The following is an 18374-nucleotide window of genomic DNA, read 5'->3' on the forward strand; positions in this document are numbered from 1 at the left end:
ACAAAAAAAAAAAAAATCAAATCATCCTAACATTGCTCTTAGTTCAGTGTCATGACATCTCATAACTGAGCTCCTGAACTCTGCCAGGGATCCCTATCTACACTCATCCCAACAGGCCCTCCCTGCTGCATCCCTGCACCCCTGCACCTTTTTCTCCATAATGCTGCCAGAGAAATTTTCTTTAAAAATTAATACAATTATTGCATTTCTATTATCTAAAGTTCCCATTGCTTCTACACTACCTGAGAGATAAAATTCTCCTTAGTTTCTTCCAACCCCCATATCTGTTCCTCATCCCGGATCTGGTAAACAACATTCTCCTCTCTACTTCTATGAGTTTGACTCTTTTAGATTCCCCATAGAAGTGAGATCATGGCATTTGTCTCTCTGTGTCTGGTTCATTTCACTGAACATGAAATTCAGCATTATAGTTAGATGGGAGGAACAAGTTCAGTTGTTCTATTGCACAGTAAAGTGACTATAGTTAATACTAACATATGATGTATTTCAAAATAGCTAAAAAGAGAGGGTTTTAAATGTTTTCATGACAAAGAAATTATAAATAGTTGAGGAGATGTGTATGCTAGTTTATTCTGACTTGATCATTCTATAACATATGCAAATATCAAACTACTACTTTGTGCTCTATAAAGATGTGCAATTTTGTCAACTAAAAATATAACAGAACTGAAATAAGACTCTTCTTTAGTTTCTTTTGACTAGAGTCTTAAAGTAAATCTTTACATGGTCCTGTGTTGGGTCCTAAAAATATAACTATAAACACAACTAGTTCTTAATCTTATGGGGCTCTCATTGTAGGGCAACAGGAGGACACATAAAAAATCACAATATTCATTCATTCACAACATTTGGGATACCTTTTTATATTAGGAGAGCACTGATTTGATATTTTGAGATGGGGAATGGTAGGGTATTTCATGAATAAGGAAGAGCAGCAAAGAAGGAAGTGAGAGAATGCATGGGTTTGGAACAAAGCAAATATTCTCCCATGACTAGTAGGGCTCCAATAGAGACATAGAACAGAGGCCAGGAAGATGCTCTTGGATAGGATAAACAAAATCAATTCTCATTCTTAGGACACTAGAACAGAGTATTTGCATATACTTTCTTTACTCATTTTATAAAAAATTATCCAGCAGCTATTGGGGCAGACATTGGTTGGTTCTTGGATTTACAAAGCCTCACAAGATTTCTCTACCCATGAGAAATTAATACTTTATGTTATGTATTGATTGTGCTTTCTCCCAACAGATACGTTGAAGTCCTAACTACTGATAGTTCAGAATATGACATATTAAGAAATAGGGTCTTTATAGATACATTAATTAAGATGAAGTTATACTGAACTAGAGGGGCCCACTTATCCAATCTGACTGGTCTCCTTAGAAGAAGACAACTAGGTAAAGACAGAGATATACTGGGAGAGTATCAGAAGCAGAGAATGGAGCAATGCAGTGCTGGCCAAGGAACACTTGAGTTTGCCATCAAATCATCAGAAGCTAGGAGAGGAAAGGAAGGGTTCCCTGTAGGATTCAGAGGGACCATGGTTCTCTGACACCATGATCATGGACTCTAGCCTCCAGAGCAATGAGACTGTGAGACAATAAATTACTAATGTTGTAAGTCACTCACTTTGTGGTGATACGCTATGGAAGCCAAAGAAAGTTAGCATACTTTGGTAGTCACTTCCTGAGCCCATGAACAGACTGATACGAGCATCACCTCATTAGGGAAGCAAAGGGGACAAGGCTGATCCAATTACAATGAACTGTCACTTTAGTCAATGGATTTGAAGTAAAAGGCTAGTGCAATTTGGTGCCTGGGAAATAACCTTAGCACTCACCCCAGACCTTGGTAATAGAATTTGAAAAATTTCCATATATTTAAGACACCTTTATAAGAATTACTGTAGAAAAAAGTTACAGAACACTAACACAAACACGTTAAATACTATTGATGTAATTCATTTTTAAAGTTAGATAGAGATGTAAAATATATCTCTAACTTTATTGTTGAACTCTTAAAAATTCTTCCTTTAAACATTCAGCTGTCCTCTTATTAGGGGCTATTGCAGATGTTGTTTATACAAATATTCCTATACCTATTTCCTGCCACAAGTTCTGTTTTCTGCTAATTCCAGAGAAAACTTTATATAACAATTAGTTGAGCCCTTATAGTTCCACATAGGAAAAGTAGTGGAAGATCATTGCTTCACATTCAGGGTATTCCAATAGAGAATTTCATTTTTCATGCTGACCTACTTCTGCCTAGCTTTCTATCTTTAGAAGTAAAAGTTGGTTCAAACTTTCCTAGGCAAAGCAAAAATTAGTTATTCATTAACTACTTTAGCCATGGTGAAATCTGAAAGCCAAATCTGGACACTGGCATGAACACAAAGTGATTTTAGAAGAAATATCAAAATTTTCTTCCCTGAACAAATATTTGTAGCCTCATATTCTGATACACAAAACTTCTTGATTTTTTCTAAATTACTAGCTTTTTCTCGAATACCTGACTCTCTCTCCTTAGTCTCTGAGTATACAGACCTCTCTGCCTGCTGTTTGATTCTTCCCCTTTATATGCTTGGTAAGCTTCATCTAATACTTTGTGAATATTTGAATAATATTTGTTCTTCTCAGCTCTCCTTAATACTAACTTCCCTAGGATTCTATTATACTAGACTCATATATCAACTATCCTAATTATCATATTCTATCTTTTTATCCACTTAACAAATATCACTTCAGAATCCACAATATTCCAGGAGGGTTCTATTTGGGTTAGGATCATGATATGAAGCAGACAGTTTTTTTCTTCTCTTTTCTTTAGAGGTATATCAGAAGAGTGAACTTACAATTATAAGCCAGTATGCTAATTTTGTAATCATGATAATGATAATAGTTTATTTTCAGGCTTGTTTTTTTCCCCTTAAGTCCTTGATTATTGAATGTCTTATTTACTTTGTGAGTTCATGTCTGACGTCTAGTAAGTTCTTAGTATCCATACCCACTTATGACAAAAACTCTCATTAAACTAGGAATAGAGAAACTCCCTCAACTTGACAAAGAATATCTACTAAATTGTGATCTCAGGTCATGCTTAATGACAAGAAATTAAGATCAGTAAGAAGGGTAAGGACGGTTCCTTTCACCACTGCTTTGCAACATCATAGGGTAATGCAATAGGACAAGAAAAGGAAATTAACAATATCCATATTTGAATACATGACCAGTGAAATTCCACATCATGTACGATGGTAAGAATGGGATCGTAATCAGAGTGAGTTATACTCCATGTATGTCAAAATATACTGTTATGTATATCCATAAAGAACAAATAAAAAAGAGTACGCATATTTGGAAGAAAGAAATATAACTGTCTTTGTTCACAGATGACATATTGCCTCTGCAGAAAATACATTAGAATCAATAAAATTAAAAAAAGCCCAAGTTCCTCAAATTAATAAGTAATTACAGTAGGGTTGAAGGATACAAAGTTAATTCACTGAGGTCAAACACTTTCTGATATGCCAGCAATAAATAAGGAGAAATGGAAATAAAGCAATATCATTTATAGTATCACCTCTCAAAATGAAATTCTTGGGTAAAGGTCTAACAAAATATGCACAAGCTCTATATGATGAAAACCACAAAATTTGAGTGACAAATTAAGGAACTGAATAAACAGAGGAATATTCCAATTTCATGAATAGGAAAAGTCAATATTGGCAAAATGTCAGTTCTTCCCATATTGATCTACAGATTCAGTGCAACTGCAATCAAAATTCCCACAAGTTATTTTTAGGATATCAACAAACTGATTCTAAAATTTCTGTGGATAGGCAAAAGAGCCGGAATAGTCAACAAAATATTGAAGAAGAACAAAGCTTGAGGACTGACAATATCTGACTTCAAAATTTATTATAAAGTTATGCTAATCAAGACATTGTGATAGTGGTGAAAGAAACAAGGAGATTAACAGAACAGAAAAGGAAGCTCAGACATAGGCTCCCAACAATACAGTTGACAGATCTTTGACAAAGGAGCAAGAAAATATAATGGATAAAATACAGATATTCTTTTTCATTAAATGGTGCTGGAACAACCAGATATTCACATACTAGAAAAGGATATTGAAAACTTATTTCACTCAAAAATCTGTGCATGGATGCCTACAGTGGCTTTAATTAACTGACAAAATTTGGTAGCCACTAAAATATTCTGCAGTAGAAGAATAGACAGACTGTGGTATATCCAAACAAAGAAATATGATTCAGTACTAAAAAGAAATGAGATATCAAACCATGAATAGATGCAGAGGTAACTCAAAGGCATAATGCTAAGTGAAAGAAGCCAAACTGAAAAGACTATGTGCTGTGTGATTCCAACTATATGACACTGTGGAAAATGTGAAACTATGGAAAAACTGATATAAGCTATGGACTCTGGGTGATAATATATTGAATATTGGTGTTGGAACAAATGTACCACTTTGGTGGGGGATGTTGGTCATGGGGGGGCCATGCACATGTTGGGAGGGAGATATATGGGAAATCTATTTTCTGCTCAATTTTGCTGAGAATCCCAAACTGTTCTGAAAAGTAAAGTCTATTTTAAAAAGTGCTCGACAAATTAAGTTCCCTTTCTTCAGTTCTTATATTCTTAATATGTGCAAAATATGTGGCATGAAGAACATACTCAATGAATGATTCTGGAATGAAAATCTAAGACATCTACATCTCAGTGCAAATAGGTTAGTCTTTTTTTTTCTCTTTCCACATTTTTAAAATTGGTGCTTTATAGTTGCACCTAATGATGGGATTGATTGTTATACATTCTTACATGCATACAATATAACAATTTGACCAACATCACTCCCCAGCACTTTCCCCCCTCCCTTGCCACTACCCACCTCATGGTCCCTTTCCTCTACTGTTCTCCCTTTGATTTTCATGAGATCTGCCCCATCTTTCTTTTTCTGCTCTAGCTTTTGCATATGAAAGAAAACATGACCCTTGACCTTCTAAGTTTGACTTATTTCACTTAACATAATGCTCTCTAGTTCCACCCATTTTTCAGCAAATGTCATAATTTCATTTTTTCTTTATGGATAAATAAAACTCCATTGTGTGTACATATTATATTTTCTTTATACATTCATTCATCTGTGGATAGACACCTAGGCTGGTTCCATAATTTGGCTATTGTGAAATTATGTTGCTATAAACATGAATATGAATGTATCACTCTAGTATGATGACTTTCATTCTTCAGAATAAATACCAAGGAGTGGCATAGCTGGGTTATGGGGTGGTTCCATGCCTAGTCTTTTGAGGAAATTTTATACAGATTTCTATTGCTGTACCATTAGAAATACAATCTCATGAACAGTGTAAAAATGTTCCTTTTTCTCCACATCCTCTCCAGCATTTAGTGTTATTTATATTCTTTATGAATGCCATTCTGACTGGTGTGAGATGAAATCTCAGTGTGGTTTTGATTTGCATTTCCCTAATTACTAATGATGCTGAAGATTTTTTTTTCAAGTATTTGTTGGCCATTTATATTTATTCTTTTGAGAAATGTCTGTTTAATTAGTTTACTCATTTATTAACTGCGCTATTTTATTTTTTGACATTAAGTTTTATATAAATAGCTTTCAGTTCTTTACCTGTGCCCAAATAATCTTCTAGCACATATATATTGGGAGACATATGGGATCTATCTACCTACCTATCTACCTACCTACCTATCTATACTGATGTGGCACCCTATAACTTTGTAAACTGTAGTGCATTCAACACACTAAAATATGTCATGAAGAATCAATAAAGTTAGTGAGAGTGGATAGTACCAATACTGCTATCGTTGGTGTTTTGCATACCAGAACATAATACAAATTTAATTTTTTGTTAGATGAGATTTAGTTTTATTATAATCTTCAACATTTATTAAGACCTAAGGATATTTAATTCTTATTATATATCTATAAGTTAAATGCTGTTTTCCTCAAAAAGAGGAAAACTGATGTTTGAAAAGATTAAGATTTGCCCAAGACTGACCAGTGAAAACTAGTGACAATAGCATTCGCACTTACTATTTGTTACAAAAGCCTTGACTACTCTATACAACTACACAGAGAGAGAGAAAAGTGAGAGACGAGAGTGGCTTATTTCTTCTAATATCTGAAATAAGAGAAAATCTGTTGTTCAGGAAACATGAATCCCCTATTCTTCTGGTCACAGTACAAGAAATTTTGCAAACCATAATTTGTTAAATGTAGTTCCTCCTATTCTTATACACTGTACTTGTGCAATGTACCCTAATTTCCTAGAATGTCAAAGAATGTTTGTCTAGACGTTAGTAACCATTCTTTAAATTGTACTCAATTAGGGTCATTTTGACCCAAATCCCCTTCTGCTTATGATTTTAGATATCACGATTTTTGTTTGTGGTTTTGAATCATAGCACCGGCCACTTATGATTAATGTACTGACATGCTTTACTTGTGGTTTTGAACTATAAAAGATGTGCTCTAAGGGGGGTGGGTCAAAGAGTCTAGACTTATAGCCTGCCCTTCAGCTCACCAGCTGGTGAATAAAATTCTATCTCCTGCATCAAGACTGACTTGGTGATTTATTACAATCTCATCCTAACAGTGCGAGAAGTGCACAACCCAGTTGTTTGTTAAAGATACAAAATAGAGCCTTTGTCAATTGGTTCCTGGTATGGAAGGGTGTGAGGGAAGAGGTTAAAGCACAATTGGAAGGAAAAGGGGCAGAGAAAGGGAGAAAAATGAGAGATGGAACCGACTCTTACTGAATACCTACTGTTTGTTAAGAATTATGCTACCGTATTTACATATTTTAAAAATATAAATTCTTGAAATAATCCTATGAAGTAGATACTATTTCCTGGCCTACAGATTAATGAAACAGAGACTCAGAGAGATTTGGTAGCAACTCAAGGTAATACAGATTTTAAGTGCTGGAGCAAGGATTTAAATAAAGATACAGACAAATCAAAAGACCTTGTTCTTTAAATTATACAAGGTTTTTATACCAAGGAAACATGATTGGGGACAAGCAATGACTTCAGGGATATAGGGAAGGTAATGTAAACAGGGGTTGCTCACATGTTTTTTATTATTATTTAATTTTTTATCAATGCTTATAATTATTTCTTGACCATAGAAGAGTTTTCCTTTGCAAAGTAAGTAGGCTGTGAACGGTATGGCTCCCTTTTACACTTGTGTGTGGCTTTTAGAGATTTGTGCCTAGATGGAAAAATCTCTAACTCTTGACACCAGCTCACGTGAGCACAGATCTTCCTTAATTTGAAGAAGGTGCTGTTTTACCCTTCAGGTTTGGTAGTCACTTGATAAAAATCACTGGACCTACATACGATCAGTGTTTCCAGTGTCCCTGAGTCAGCTGCTTGTTCTTTTGTTCTGAAGTTACATAGATAAAATTTCAGTGCCTTGCTATAATATTCCACATTCTGTCACCCCCAGTAGACTGGGAACTCCTCAAGGGCAGAGATTGGGCCCTTTTCCATGTAGAATGTTTGGCATATACTAGACATCCAATAAGTGCTTAGTTGAATGAATGAACAAAAGGTTAATCATTACAACCAGTGAATGATCAAATGAATGGATAAATGATGTTTGTCACCTGTACAATGCTTCTTGAGCACTCGGATTCTCCATATAATAAGGAGAACCTTTATCAAACATGATCCATCAGTCAATGAAGGAGCTGACTGACATCTTAAAAGCATACTTCAGTGGACTAAACATTTGCCAGACTGAAAATCAGCAGACAGATTAAATAATGGATAAAGATCACTGACTTATTTTCTGGTAGTAGAATGGCATCTGGCTTGTGGCATAGAATATGGATGTGCTTTTTTAAAACTCTCTTATAATTGTCCGAGAGAAGGAAGTAAACAGAAATCCTAATAGAATTTGAGAGTCTCTCAGGGATTTGCAATATATTCAGAGAAAAACAGTAGATTTAGTTTGGATATATAAAGATAGATGCTTCATGATGAGTAATCTAATGAAGGCTGATAAATGATGCTCAAAACAACTTTCATTTCCTACTCTCCCCAGCCATGCCACCTTCCCGGTCACAGTCAGGCAAGGTAAAATCATAATAAAAACAATTGTTTGTGAAAGGTTAAGTCCAAGGTCAAATGTAATATCAAGAACATCTGCATCAGACTGGACCAATGCAGTATCTAGTCATGTGATAGTTAAGCATTCAGAAAGCCACTATGCCAGGACTTTTGTCTAGACTCATTTTTGTGAATGCTATAAACAGGATAGGGAAGGAGTTTTATCACTGAGACTAAAAGACAGAATGGGGTATCTGTGACATTTGTGTCAGGGCAGGCTGTTCAAGTGGCATGAGTATGTGGCAGGAGATGGGCACCCATGTTGCTGCCAAGGCTGTTCCCCTTCTTGAACATGTGGTTGTGAGAAGGTCATTTATACTGGACCACATCTGAAAACAGGATAAGTGATTCTCATCCAGTCACCTTACAAAGTTGCTACTGGGATAAAATGGAGTGGTCTCCATGAGACACATTTGTAAATTATAATGGTAGTACATTCAGAATGAATAGAAATGAGGAGATAAAGAGAAAACTTTAAAAATAAGTGGAAAATAAAGAGTAAAAATATGGAGATAAGATAGGAAAGAATGAACAAGGATAGAAAATAAGTGAGGGCAAGTAAAGGAGTTGGTGAAGAAGGGTAGGATGCAGCAGGGGCAAGGAAGGATCTTTGCACCCAGGCAGGTAAACAAGCACCTGAACATATCAAACTAATAACCAGAGGACCAGCAGAGCTCATCAGAGATGGGACTTAGAAAATCACATCAATGTAGAGGCCATGTAGTTCTGATAAACAAACGGAAGTCTCCATCAGATGGTGTTTCTGGAGGAGACAGCGAATCAACCATGAGTCAGTCTCCCCATTATAAAATTCTAGGTGGAAAGTGCTACTGAATTCGTGTTGTTCTAGTCTGTGCTCCACTCAGTAACATGATCAGACTGATTAGTAATCATCTCTTGTGCAGGAATTAATGGTCTTTTCTCTTGCCTAGTTAACACCTAACTTGTCATCCTCTTGAGAACCTATGACCTTCCTGACAAGGTCAGATCCTCTCTCACAGGCACTCAGGGCATCAGAGTCCCCTTGCTCACAGAGCTTGGCACAGTCATGGATTTACATTTGTTTGTGTGATTATTCGATTAATGTCTCCTTCTCCCCACCAGACAGATCAGAGTCAGTGTCTGCTTTGCTCGTCATTCTGTTCCCAATTGAATTATTGATCGGTGGTGTCATAAACAGAAGTAAATCAGCAAGGGCAGCCTTAATACTAGAGAATTATAAAAAGGACAATATTCAAAGAGGGCTATGGTGCAAATGTAAAAAGGAGGTTGGTGTTGGGACCATAATTAGGAGGTTTGTGATTATTAAATCTTTCTGACAGTTTGGGCAGCTGAACCTTGTCATGGAATAATGGGTCCTGTGTTCATTTTTGCTAGCCTAATAAACTTGCAATGGGGTGCTTTTTGTTTTCCTCCTTGGTTCATTAGGCACATTAACTAGTTCATGAATGTTGTCTCAATCAACCTCAAGGGTGACCATAATACTATTAGCTTAATAACCATGAGTATAATTAAGGAGGAGGGGGATTTCCTAGTTGAATGTTCTGCAGCACAGTGTTTCAGGTATGTTTAAGTATGTAATGATGAGGAGGAAGTTTATTCACAATTTACTTTGAGGCCTTACTTAAACTAATTTATTAAAAAAATAAAATAGGTTTCCAAGGGAAATATGCATGGTGATAAACAAGTACTCATATTGGTGTTGAATTATGCACAGAAACTAAGGACTATTTACAAAAAAGGAATCCTAAATAAAATTTCCCAGTAAATTCTCTGGCATCTTTCCAAGAATAAATTCCAATTGCTTAGCATTGAGCGGCCCTTGGTATGTGAGGCCACTGAGCAGACAGCCCCACAGCTTTTGGTAATTAGAGTCCTGATCTGTTACCTCGTGTTTCTTCCCAGTCCTGTTGGATAAAATAGAAGCCAGCAGTGTGGAGTTATAATTCTTCCACTTTTTCTAATTCAGTATATTTCAAGGTGAATGACATCTCTTTAGGAGTTCATTCCATTTTCATGAAACTGGATTTTTGACAATGGCTTTAATAATAACAAATTTCAAAACCTCAGAAATCATTTTGAGTTCCACTTTGCATTTCAATGCCTTATTTAGGACTCCAAATTGTTCAACTTGTAAGAAATGTTATGCATTCTGTTATTACAAAACACACACAGAAGATTTCTTTATTTTTACAGAGTGGTTGCTTTCACAGCAGATGGCGTTAGAAGTCCAGGCCCTGTGAGAGAATTAGAATCCATGTATTGATAGCCCTTAAATATTTCCTAGCTCTCTGCAGCCTCAGCATTTTTCAACACTGATGAATTTTTGGTACTTCTTAAAATTTGCAGTGATGACACCTTTTATATTTTCAGCTCTGGACATGTAAAGAAGAAAGATTACAAGAATGAGGAAAGGATGCTTTATGGAATCAGGAAATGGAAAAAAAAGAAAAAAGAAAGCAGTAGCCCAACAGAAATAGGGCTAAGGAAAATGAGCTGACAGCTCACTGGAGAACTGCTGTGGAAACTGCAGGATAGGACAGTAGAAGAGGAAATGTGAGTGGGGAAACTGGTCTGAGGTTACTTCCAGGCCCTACCTAGTAGATCTGCTGAGGTTTAAATTCTGGAGGCTACTTCCTCCAGGGATGGAGGAGGGTCTGTATGGCCCCCGAGTTCTCCCATTAGCAAGGATCCTTTAGCAGGTGACCCTCAGCAAGAGTACAGCTGGGACTCTCGTTCCGAGCTTTCTCACCTAAGAGATAGGTCTGTCTTAATTGGACCATAAATCATAAACCTACGTAGTTTTTAAGGGGAAAAAGTTTCATTTCTTTTGTGCATTTCTAAAAATCAACCAGCTATTTATCTTTTTTCTTACAGTTTCCATAAACAAACCCTAAGCAGCAAGAGGGACATTGTAAAGATACACAAATAATTCTCCGTACTTAACTTCGTCTCTATTTTGGTGGTTACTTAAATGTCTGTGATAAACAGTGGCTCCAATTTTTGACCAGTGACCTCAGCAACAAAAACCTGAATGAAATCTTCTCTTTGAAGTTTGAAAGAATTCCACTGTAATTCAGTGCATTAGTCATCGTATTAGGCTCCTTCAGACACTGCTTAGTGTGCTTTGGGGGCCAGGACACAGAGGTGCATTAAAGGAAGTTGAGCATTGATGCCAACTGTTCTCCAGGTGTGTTGGTAAAGATGATTCAAACCAACTGTCCCAAGGGTTAGCCACTGAGAGTCCAGTGGTTCAAGTTCAGGATCCATATCTAGGAATATTCTTACATGTGTACAAGATAAACTTTTGTCTCCAATATGTTAGAGTTGGAAGACGCCTGAGACATGGTTGATTTCCTTCAGCCTCATTGCTTTTTGTGGTAACTGAGATCAGTTCAAAACCACACAGTAGGAAGAGGCAGCTCTGGGTGGTAGTGCCTGATTCAGGGATGATCTGTATTTCAGGTCACTTTCTACAGTGATCATATGTTTTGAAACTAAATGTCTGGGCACATAGACTAAATAGATTGAGTCATATAAATCAGTATCATCCTGAGAAATCTGAAGCATGTTTATTTAGCTGTAAATAAACTTCTCTGGAGACAAAAGGAGTTGGGTAGAAAATGAGAGGAGATAATTCCATTCAAGGTGCTGCTCCCAGAGTATTTCTTGGAAAGAACTCCTGCCCAGGCCTTACATGGGAACATCAGAGTCTCCCAGGTCCCTCTGTATCAAGAGCCTTGAATGGCCTTACAATATGAGAAGGGTGTCTCTTGTGGCTAACAGTGGCCCATGGCTGTCCCTGTGGAATTGAGACTGTCCTTTTGCAAAAATACAATAATGGTATCAACACAGGCCTATTAATCTGAAAGGATGAGTTTCCTTAAATGAACCTGTGTATAGGCAAGACTACTTTTTTGTTCTCTTTTGGATACTCACAGACTTCTGGATTTGAGATTTTTTTTGGGTGGGGTCAATTATGCTAAGTAACCATTTATCCCATAGAGAATTCCTTCCATGGTATCCCTGAATGTGACCATCTAGTTTCTTGTTAAGTGCTTCTTGTAAAGGTGGTCAACGTATTCCAGAGCAGCTATTTCACTGACATGAAAACATTTCTTAATAGCAAATTCTTCCTGTTAGGTTGCCTTTAAAATGACTTGTAAAGTAACATAAAATAAAGTGTACTTTTCTGGATGAAATAAAGCTTTTTGAGTAGCTGAAGATGTTTCTTAAGCCTAGCAGCATTAGCAAAGAACTTTTAGTTTTTGCACATGATTTTCTGTTCTCTTTGTTTTTCAACCTCTACCTCACTCCAAACACATTCCTCAAAATTCAATTTGTGTCACCTCCCTTGAGAATCCTACCTGACTTCCCAGAGGTAATCCATCTCACCATTTCAGCCTTAATTCTAGTGGTCACCCATATTGCTAAAAGAATGCTTATACTGAGTATTTCTTTAAATTCTATTTTGTTTCCAGAATCACCTGCTCCCTTAGGAGAGTCTTTTCTGTTTATATGTGTGTTTTAATCTTGTCTGTGCCATTTTGCAGGTTTTGTTGAAATGTTTGGTAACTTGCAGTTGTCCATTCACATTTGAGACTTAAGTAGTAGAACAGCTGACAGGGGATGTGGATAAAGTCCAAACCTTTTGAAATGAAAAGTTTTAGGTTAGAGAAGCAAATCTGAAAATGCCAGATAACTAGTACACTCTAATGGGCTCTACTGTGGAGACTGACACTCAAATCCCTAGATGAGCTGATCCCATTTCTTCAGAGAAGACTCTTGCCTGGAAGCTGTTTTGTTGCAAGGGTGTGTATACTGAGTGGGGGCATATTTGTTCCTATTCTCAGAGTCTGCTCTTAGACCCATCTGCCATCACCACCCTGAGTCTTTAAGTTTCCTGGGTTCTACTAGGAAGATCTGCTCTCTTCTGAGCTGCAGGACCCTCCACACAATGCTCCTGCATTGTGGTGCAGTGTTTTGTGGGCGTCATTCCAGAAAAACAGTTCTAGGGGAAGCCATTCACAAGGAATACATTAGCCTCCCCTTATCTATGTTTTGCTTTCTTCAGTTCCAGTTATCCACAGTCGACCATGGTCTAAAAATATTCAATGGAAAACTCCAGAAATAAGCAATTCATGTTTTGCATTACACTTCATTTTCAGTAACATGATGAAATCTTTGCTCTCTTTGCCCAGGACGTGAATCATCACTTCCTGCAGTGTGACCACACTGTATATGTGACCTGTGTGCTAGTCACTTAGTAGCTGTTTCAGTTACCAGATGGTCTGACTGGAACCACAGAGCTTGAGTTCAAGTCGCCCTTGTTTTACTTAATAATGACTCCCAAGCACAGAGTGATGATATTGTCAATTCAGATATGCTAAAGAGTTAAGCCCTAAAATGTTTCCTTTAATTGAAAAGGTAGAGGCTCTTGATTTAATAAAGAAAAGATATTATATAATAAGGTCACTGAAATCAAAGTAAAAATGACTCTTCTGTCTATGAAAACATGGAGGAAAAAGGAATTCATGCTTATTTTGTTGTTGCATCTCAAACTGCAAAATTAGGGCCACAGTGCATGATAGATGCTTAGTTAAGATAGAAAAAGCACTAATTACAGCATTTGGTACTATCTGTAGTTTCACACATGTACTGAGGGTCTTGAGATGTATCCCTAACAGATAAGAGGAGACTACTGTCCAACATGTAGATGGTGCCCCTGGAGTCATACAGTACATGGCCCTGCTTCCAAGGGTAATTGAAAATTGGGACTACTTTGATCTGCTTCTTCCACCAGTATACTTCTTTGGCTTTCTGTTGTCCAGAAATGTGACATTTTGGCTTTTGATACCACTTTCCATTCCCTTTATCACTATGGGATTCTCCTTTTTAAAATTCCATTAACTTCCTTTCAATAGAGTCTCAGGAGGAAGGGGAGATTAAAGTGTGGGCTATGTCTGACAAGTTGAACCTAAAGCATAGAGCTCACACTGTTAGTGCGGATATTATTCTGCCTTGTTTTGTCTGGCACAGGTACAGATGATTCAGATATCAATTTAAAACCAGTGGTGATTCTATGATAGAGGGCTTAATTAGACAGTTTAGTGATCTCCAGAGATCAACTTCACTGGAAATCAGAAATATCTCCACATACTTTAAATCAAGTAAACAGAGACTTAGATGCAAATTACATAAAAATACGACATTTTAAACTATATTTATTTTTAAATATCCTACATAGTTGCTTTTCCTGAAAACATTAGGAAGAAGAGTTTTAAAATAACAGAATTTCCAATTCACACTAAGCAATTTAACAACTTAATGGGAAACCTGCTAGACTCATTAGTCTATGTAAAATGAAAAATAACTTTCCCTCTATGTGTTCAATGACAATAATTATATGCCCCATTAACTCTTGATCTGATAGCCAGTTGGGCACATACAGCATGAACTTTAGTGTTCTGGGTCTTATTGAGCATCACTGAAATTTTTCCTTGTAAATATTCCAGCAATGTGAAATTATATAAAATTCAAATGTTTTATTTTATATTTGGAAATGTTTTGCATAAATAAATGGGTACATAAGCATTTTAGAACAAGTGTTAAAAGTGGGTCTTGAAACTAATCTAAGTGTTAAAAAGAAGTTTTACTTGGTTTTTCAGAACACTTGAACTAAGTGTTATGGTTTGGATGTGAGGTGTCCCCCAAAATCTCACATGTGAGACAATGCAAGAAAGTTTGGAGGAGAAAAGATTGGGTCAGAGCCTTAACCTAATCAGTGAATTAATCCCTAATGGGATTAACTGAGTGGTAACTGGAGGCAGGTGGGGTGTGTCTGGAGGAAGTGGTTCGTTGGGGGCATGGCTATGGGCTATACATTTTGTATCTGGAGAGTGGAGTTTTTTTCTTTTTTCTTTCTGCTTTCTGATCATGGTGTGAGCTGCTTACCTTCTCCACACCCTCCTGCAGTGATGTTCAGCCTCACCTTGAGCCCCGAGGAATAGAGCTGGCCTTATATGGACTAAGACCTCTGAAATTGTAAACCTCCAAATAAACTTTTCCTTCCCTGCTGGTCAGGTCTTTAGGTCACAGTGGCAAAAAAGCTGACTAAAACACAAAATATCTATTCAACTGGTACTTATTGAGATTTGAATATGTACCTGCTACTTACACAAAAATTTGGTGAATTCTGTACTATTCTCCCCTTTGGCTGCTTCATCTTATGAAGAATTAGAATTAGTAATTATGTCTGTAACAGAGTTCATTTAACTCAACAGGAAAAGGGTGGAAAATGGAAAAAAATGCTCATTAGCAAACTCTTAAGAAGCATGTTAATAAGAAAAAAGAAAGAAAAGATTTGAAAATAGTTTTAGAAGGAAATGCCATTACTTAACATTTTTGGAGGAAGTTGTTGAGTTAATGACCAAAAAGTGGAATGGTAGCCACCCTCAGCCTGGCTAAAAGGGCTCTTCATAACAAGACAGGCAAAGGAAAGATAACTGGTGAGATTTGTCTCTATACTCTTCCTTCTATTACAAGCAACACCCCAACCACAAAGAATGCACATGAACCTCCAAAACAATAGCTTATTGATTCTATTTAATGATTTATTATAAGAAGAACAAATTATAGCTTTATCATTTTTTATGCTGGGAAATTCTTTACTAATTGTAACTTTGTCTGCTTGGGGCTTAAGACTTTTCATGACTTGGGGATGTGACTCAATGGTATTAGTGGTAGAGTGCTTGCCTAGCATGTGCAAGACCCAGGGTCCTATCCTCAGCACTGAAAAAAAAAAAAAAAAGTCTCTTCATACCACATTACAGAGGAGAGAACTGTGTAGTAGAATTAGACTTGATTTTGCATCCAGGTTGTGCTATTTTTAATGTAAGTAGTATAAGAAAATTATTTAATCTCTCTTAGAATCATGGCTTAGGGAAAAAAAAGATAGCTATCTCATAGAATGATTTGGGAATGAAACCAGATACAATGTATTGATAGAGAGGAGAGACAGAAGATGGATGAATGGATGGATGCACAGATAGATAGAGACAGATAGAGCCTGGGACTAATAAGCATTCAATAAATGTTACTGTTTTTCTCTTCCCTTGAAGAAGTGTCCACAAACCTGGGTTGTTGGGCAAATATCCATGAATGCTTCAGTTCTCAGCTGAAGAGTTATATTTGGAGCTGGGTGTGTAGCTCAAAAAACCTTAGTAGTTATGTCTTTTTTGAAACCACACTGACCTGCTCCCCTAACCCCTTTTGATGCCTCTTCTCTGTCAGGTATTCCTCCAGGATTCTTCATTAATCTCTTATACATACCTCCTGTACTATGTAATGTTTATACTGTATTGCAAGCATGAGTTTGTATTTTTGTCATTCACAGTAGACATGAGCCCTCTGAAGGCTAAGATGAGATTTTATTTGATTTGTTAAAACTAGCACCTTGCAGAGTTCTTAGCACACAACATAAGCTACATAAATGCTTGTGGGGTGGGAAGGGGAGAGAGAGGAGGAGTAAAAAGAAGGAGGGAGAGAGGAAGGAGGACTTTATGTTCAAAGGCTGCTCAGTTTAAGAAGATATTCTGAATCATTATCTTACCCTTCTAGGGAGATGGCCCGTTGGAGAGTCACTGAAGGCTGACGGGTCGCAGTGCTGTGTTGGGAATGACTGCAAGAAAAGACAGAAAAAACACAACATGGCTCATTCATTTGAAATGTCTGAAAATTTTAATCAGTCTTATTGTCAAGAAAAAAACCCATTTTTTAAAGATATTGAATAAAAATGAAATCTTTGGTGATAAGTAGAATAACTCACAGAAATATAGTAGTTTATCAGATAAGGGGGTCAATATTTTTTCATAATTTGAGTTCAACATGTATTATTTGAAAGTAAGTTTTAAATGATAGGTAGATATAAAAAGAAAAAAAACATACTTAGAAAAGATAATTTTTCCCCCTTGGAATTAAACAGACACAAAACATAAATTTAATTATGATTCAATATATTTCTAAAGCTGCTGAATATTTTTACTAATAAATTTTTATTCAAGGCCTAATCTATAAAATAGAGGAGTAGTATTTCATTGGTATATATTTATTAGGTCTTTTTTGTAATGCTTATTTTGTAAAATTAATAACAACTCTTTGATGAATTAAAAAAAAACTTGAAAAACAAGGCTTTCAGTTGCATATCAGTCTTAAAATTTAATGTAATTCTTCATTTTGTTTTGGTTGCATGTAACAAGAGAAGAAAGGTTTTGTAGATAAGTAGTTGAAATAAAAATATTAATACCTAATATTTACTCAGCAATTATTTTCATTGAGTCACTTGTTAAAGTGAATAATATGATTACTCCTTTTAGTTCTAATATTTTCATGAGGTAGTTTCAATTTAATTAATGAGTAAATTAAAGTACAAAGAGGTTTAAAAGCTTGGTCAAAGTCACATGGTAAATAAATGTGCTTTATTTCCAAAATTTATAAAGAACTAACAAAACTTTACGCCCAAAATACAAAGAACCCAATCAATAAAGGGGCCAAGGAACTGGACAGACACTTTACAGAAGATATATAGGTGATTAATAAATATATGAAAAAGTGTTCAACATCTCTAGTAATTAGAAAAATGCAAATTAAAACAACTTTAGGATTTCATCTTACTCCAATTAGAATGGCTATTATCAAGAACACAAGAAATAATAGATGTTGGCATGGACGTGGGGAAAAAGGCACAATTTTACATTGCTGGTGGAGTTGCAAATTGATGAAGCCACTCTGGAAAGCAGTGTGGAGAATTCTCAGAAACCTTGGAATGTACCCACCTTTTGACCCAGTTATCCCACTTCTCAGTTTATACCGAAAGGACTTAAAATCAGCATACTACAGTAACATAGCCACATCAGTGTTTATAGCAGCACAAGTCACAATAGCTAGTATTGTGGAACCAACCTAGCTGCCCTTCAATAGTTGAATGGATAAAGAAACTGTGGTATATATACACAATGGAATATTATTCAGCCATAAAGAATAATATTATGGCATTTGCAGGTAAATGGATGGAATTGGAGAATATCATGTAAGTGAAATAAGCCAATCCCAAAAAAGTAAAGACCAAATGTTTTCCCTGATAAGTGGATGATAATATATAATGGGGGTGGGGGGGTG

General features: G+C 36.3%; 1 protein-coding gene across 24 annotated transcripts in view; it reads right to left on the reverse strand.

Moving 5' to 3' along the window:
• Nucleotides 1-18374, reverse strand: part of DLG2 (discs large MAGUK scaffold protein 2) — a gene marked incomplete at its 3' end in the record, with an annotated part of 2081919 nt that overhangs the window by 380371 nt on the left and 1683174 nt on the right. For all 24 annotated transcript variants that reach the window (XM_079105558.1, XM_079105557.1, XM_079105560.1 and 21 more), the window contains one exon: nucleotides 16810-16878. In XM_079105558.1, coding sequence (XP_078961684.1) covers nucleotides 16810-16878 — 69 coding nt within the window. The remainder of the gene's footprint in view (nucleotides 1-16809; nucleotides 16879-18374) is intronic.

This window comes from Sciurus vulgaris (assembly GCF_902686455.1).
Source record: "Sciurus vulgaris genome assembly, chromosome: 11".
In the NCBI taxonomy this organism is placed as follows: Eukaryota; Metazoa; Chordata; class Mammalia; order Rodentia; family Sciuridae; genus Sciurus; species Sciurus vulgaris.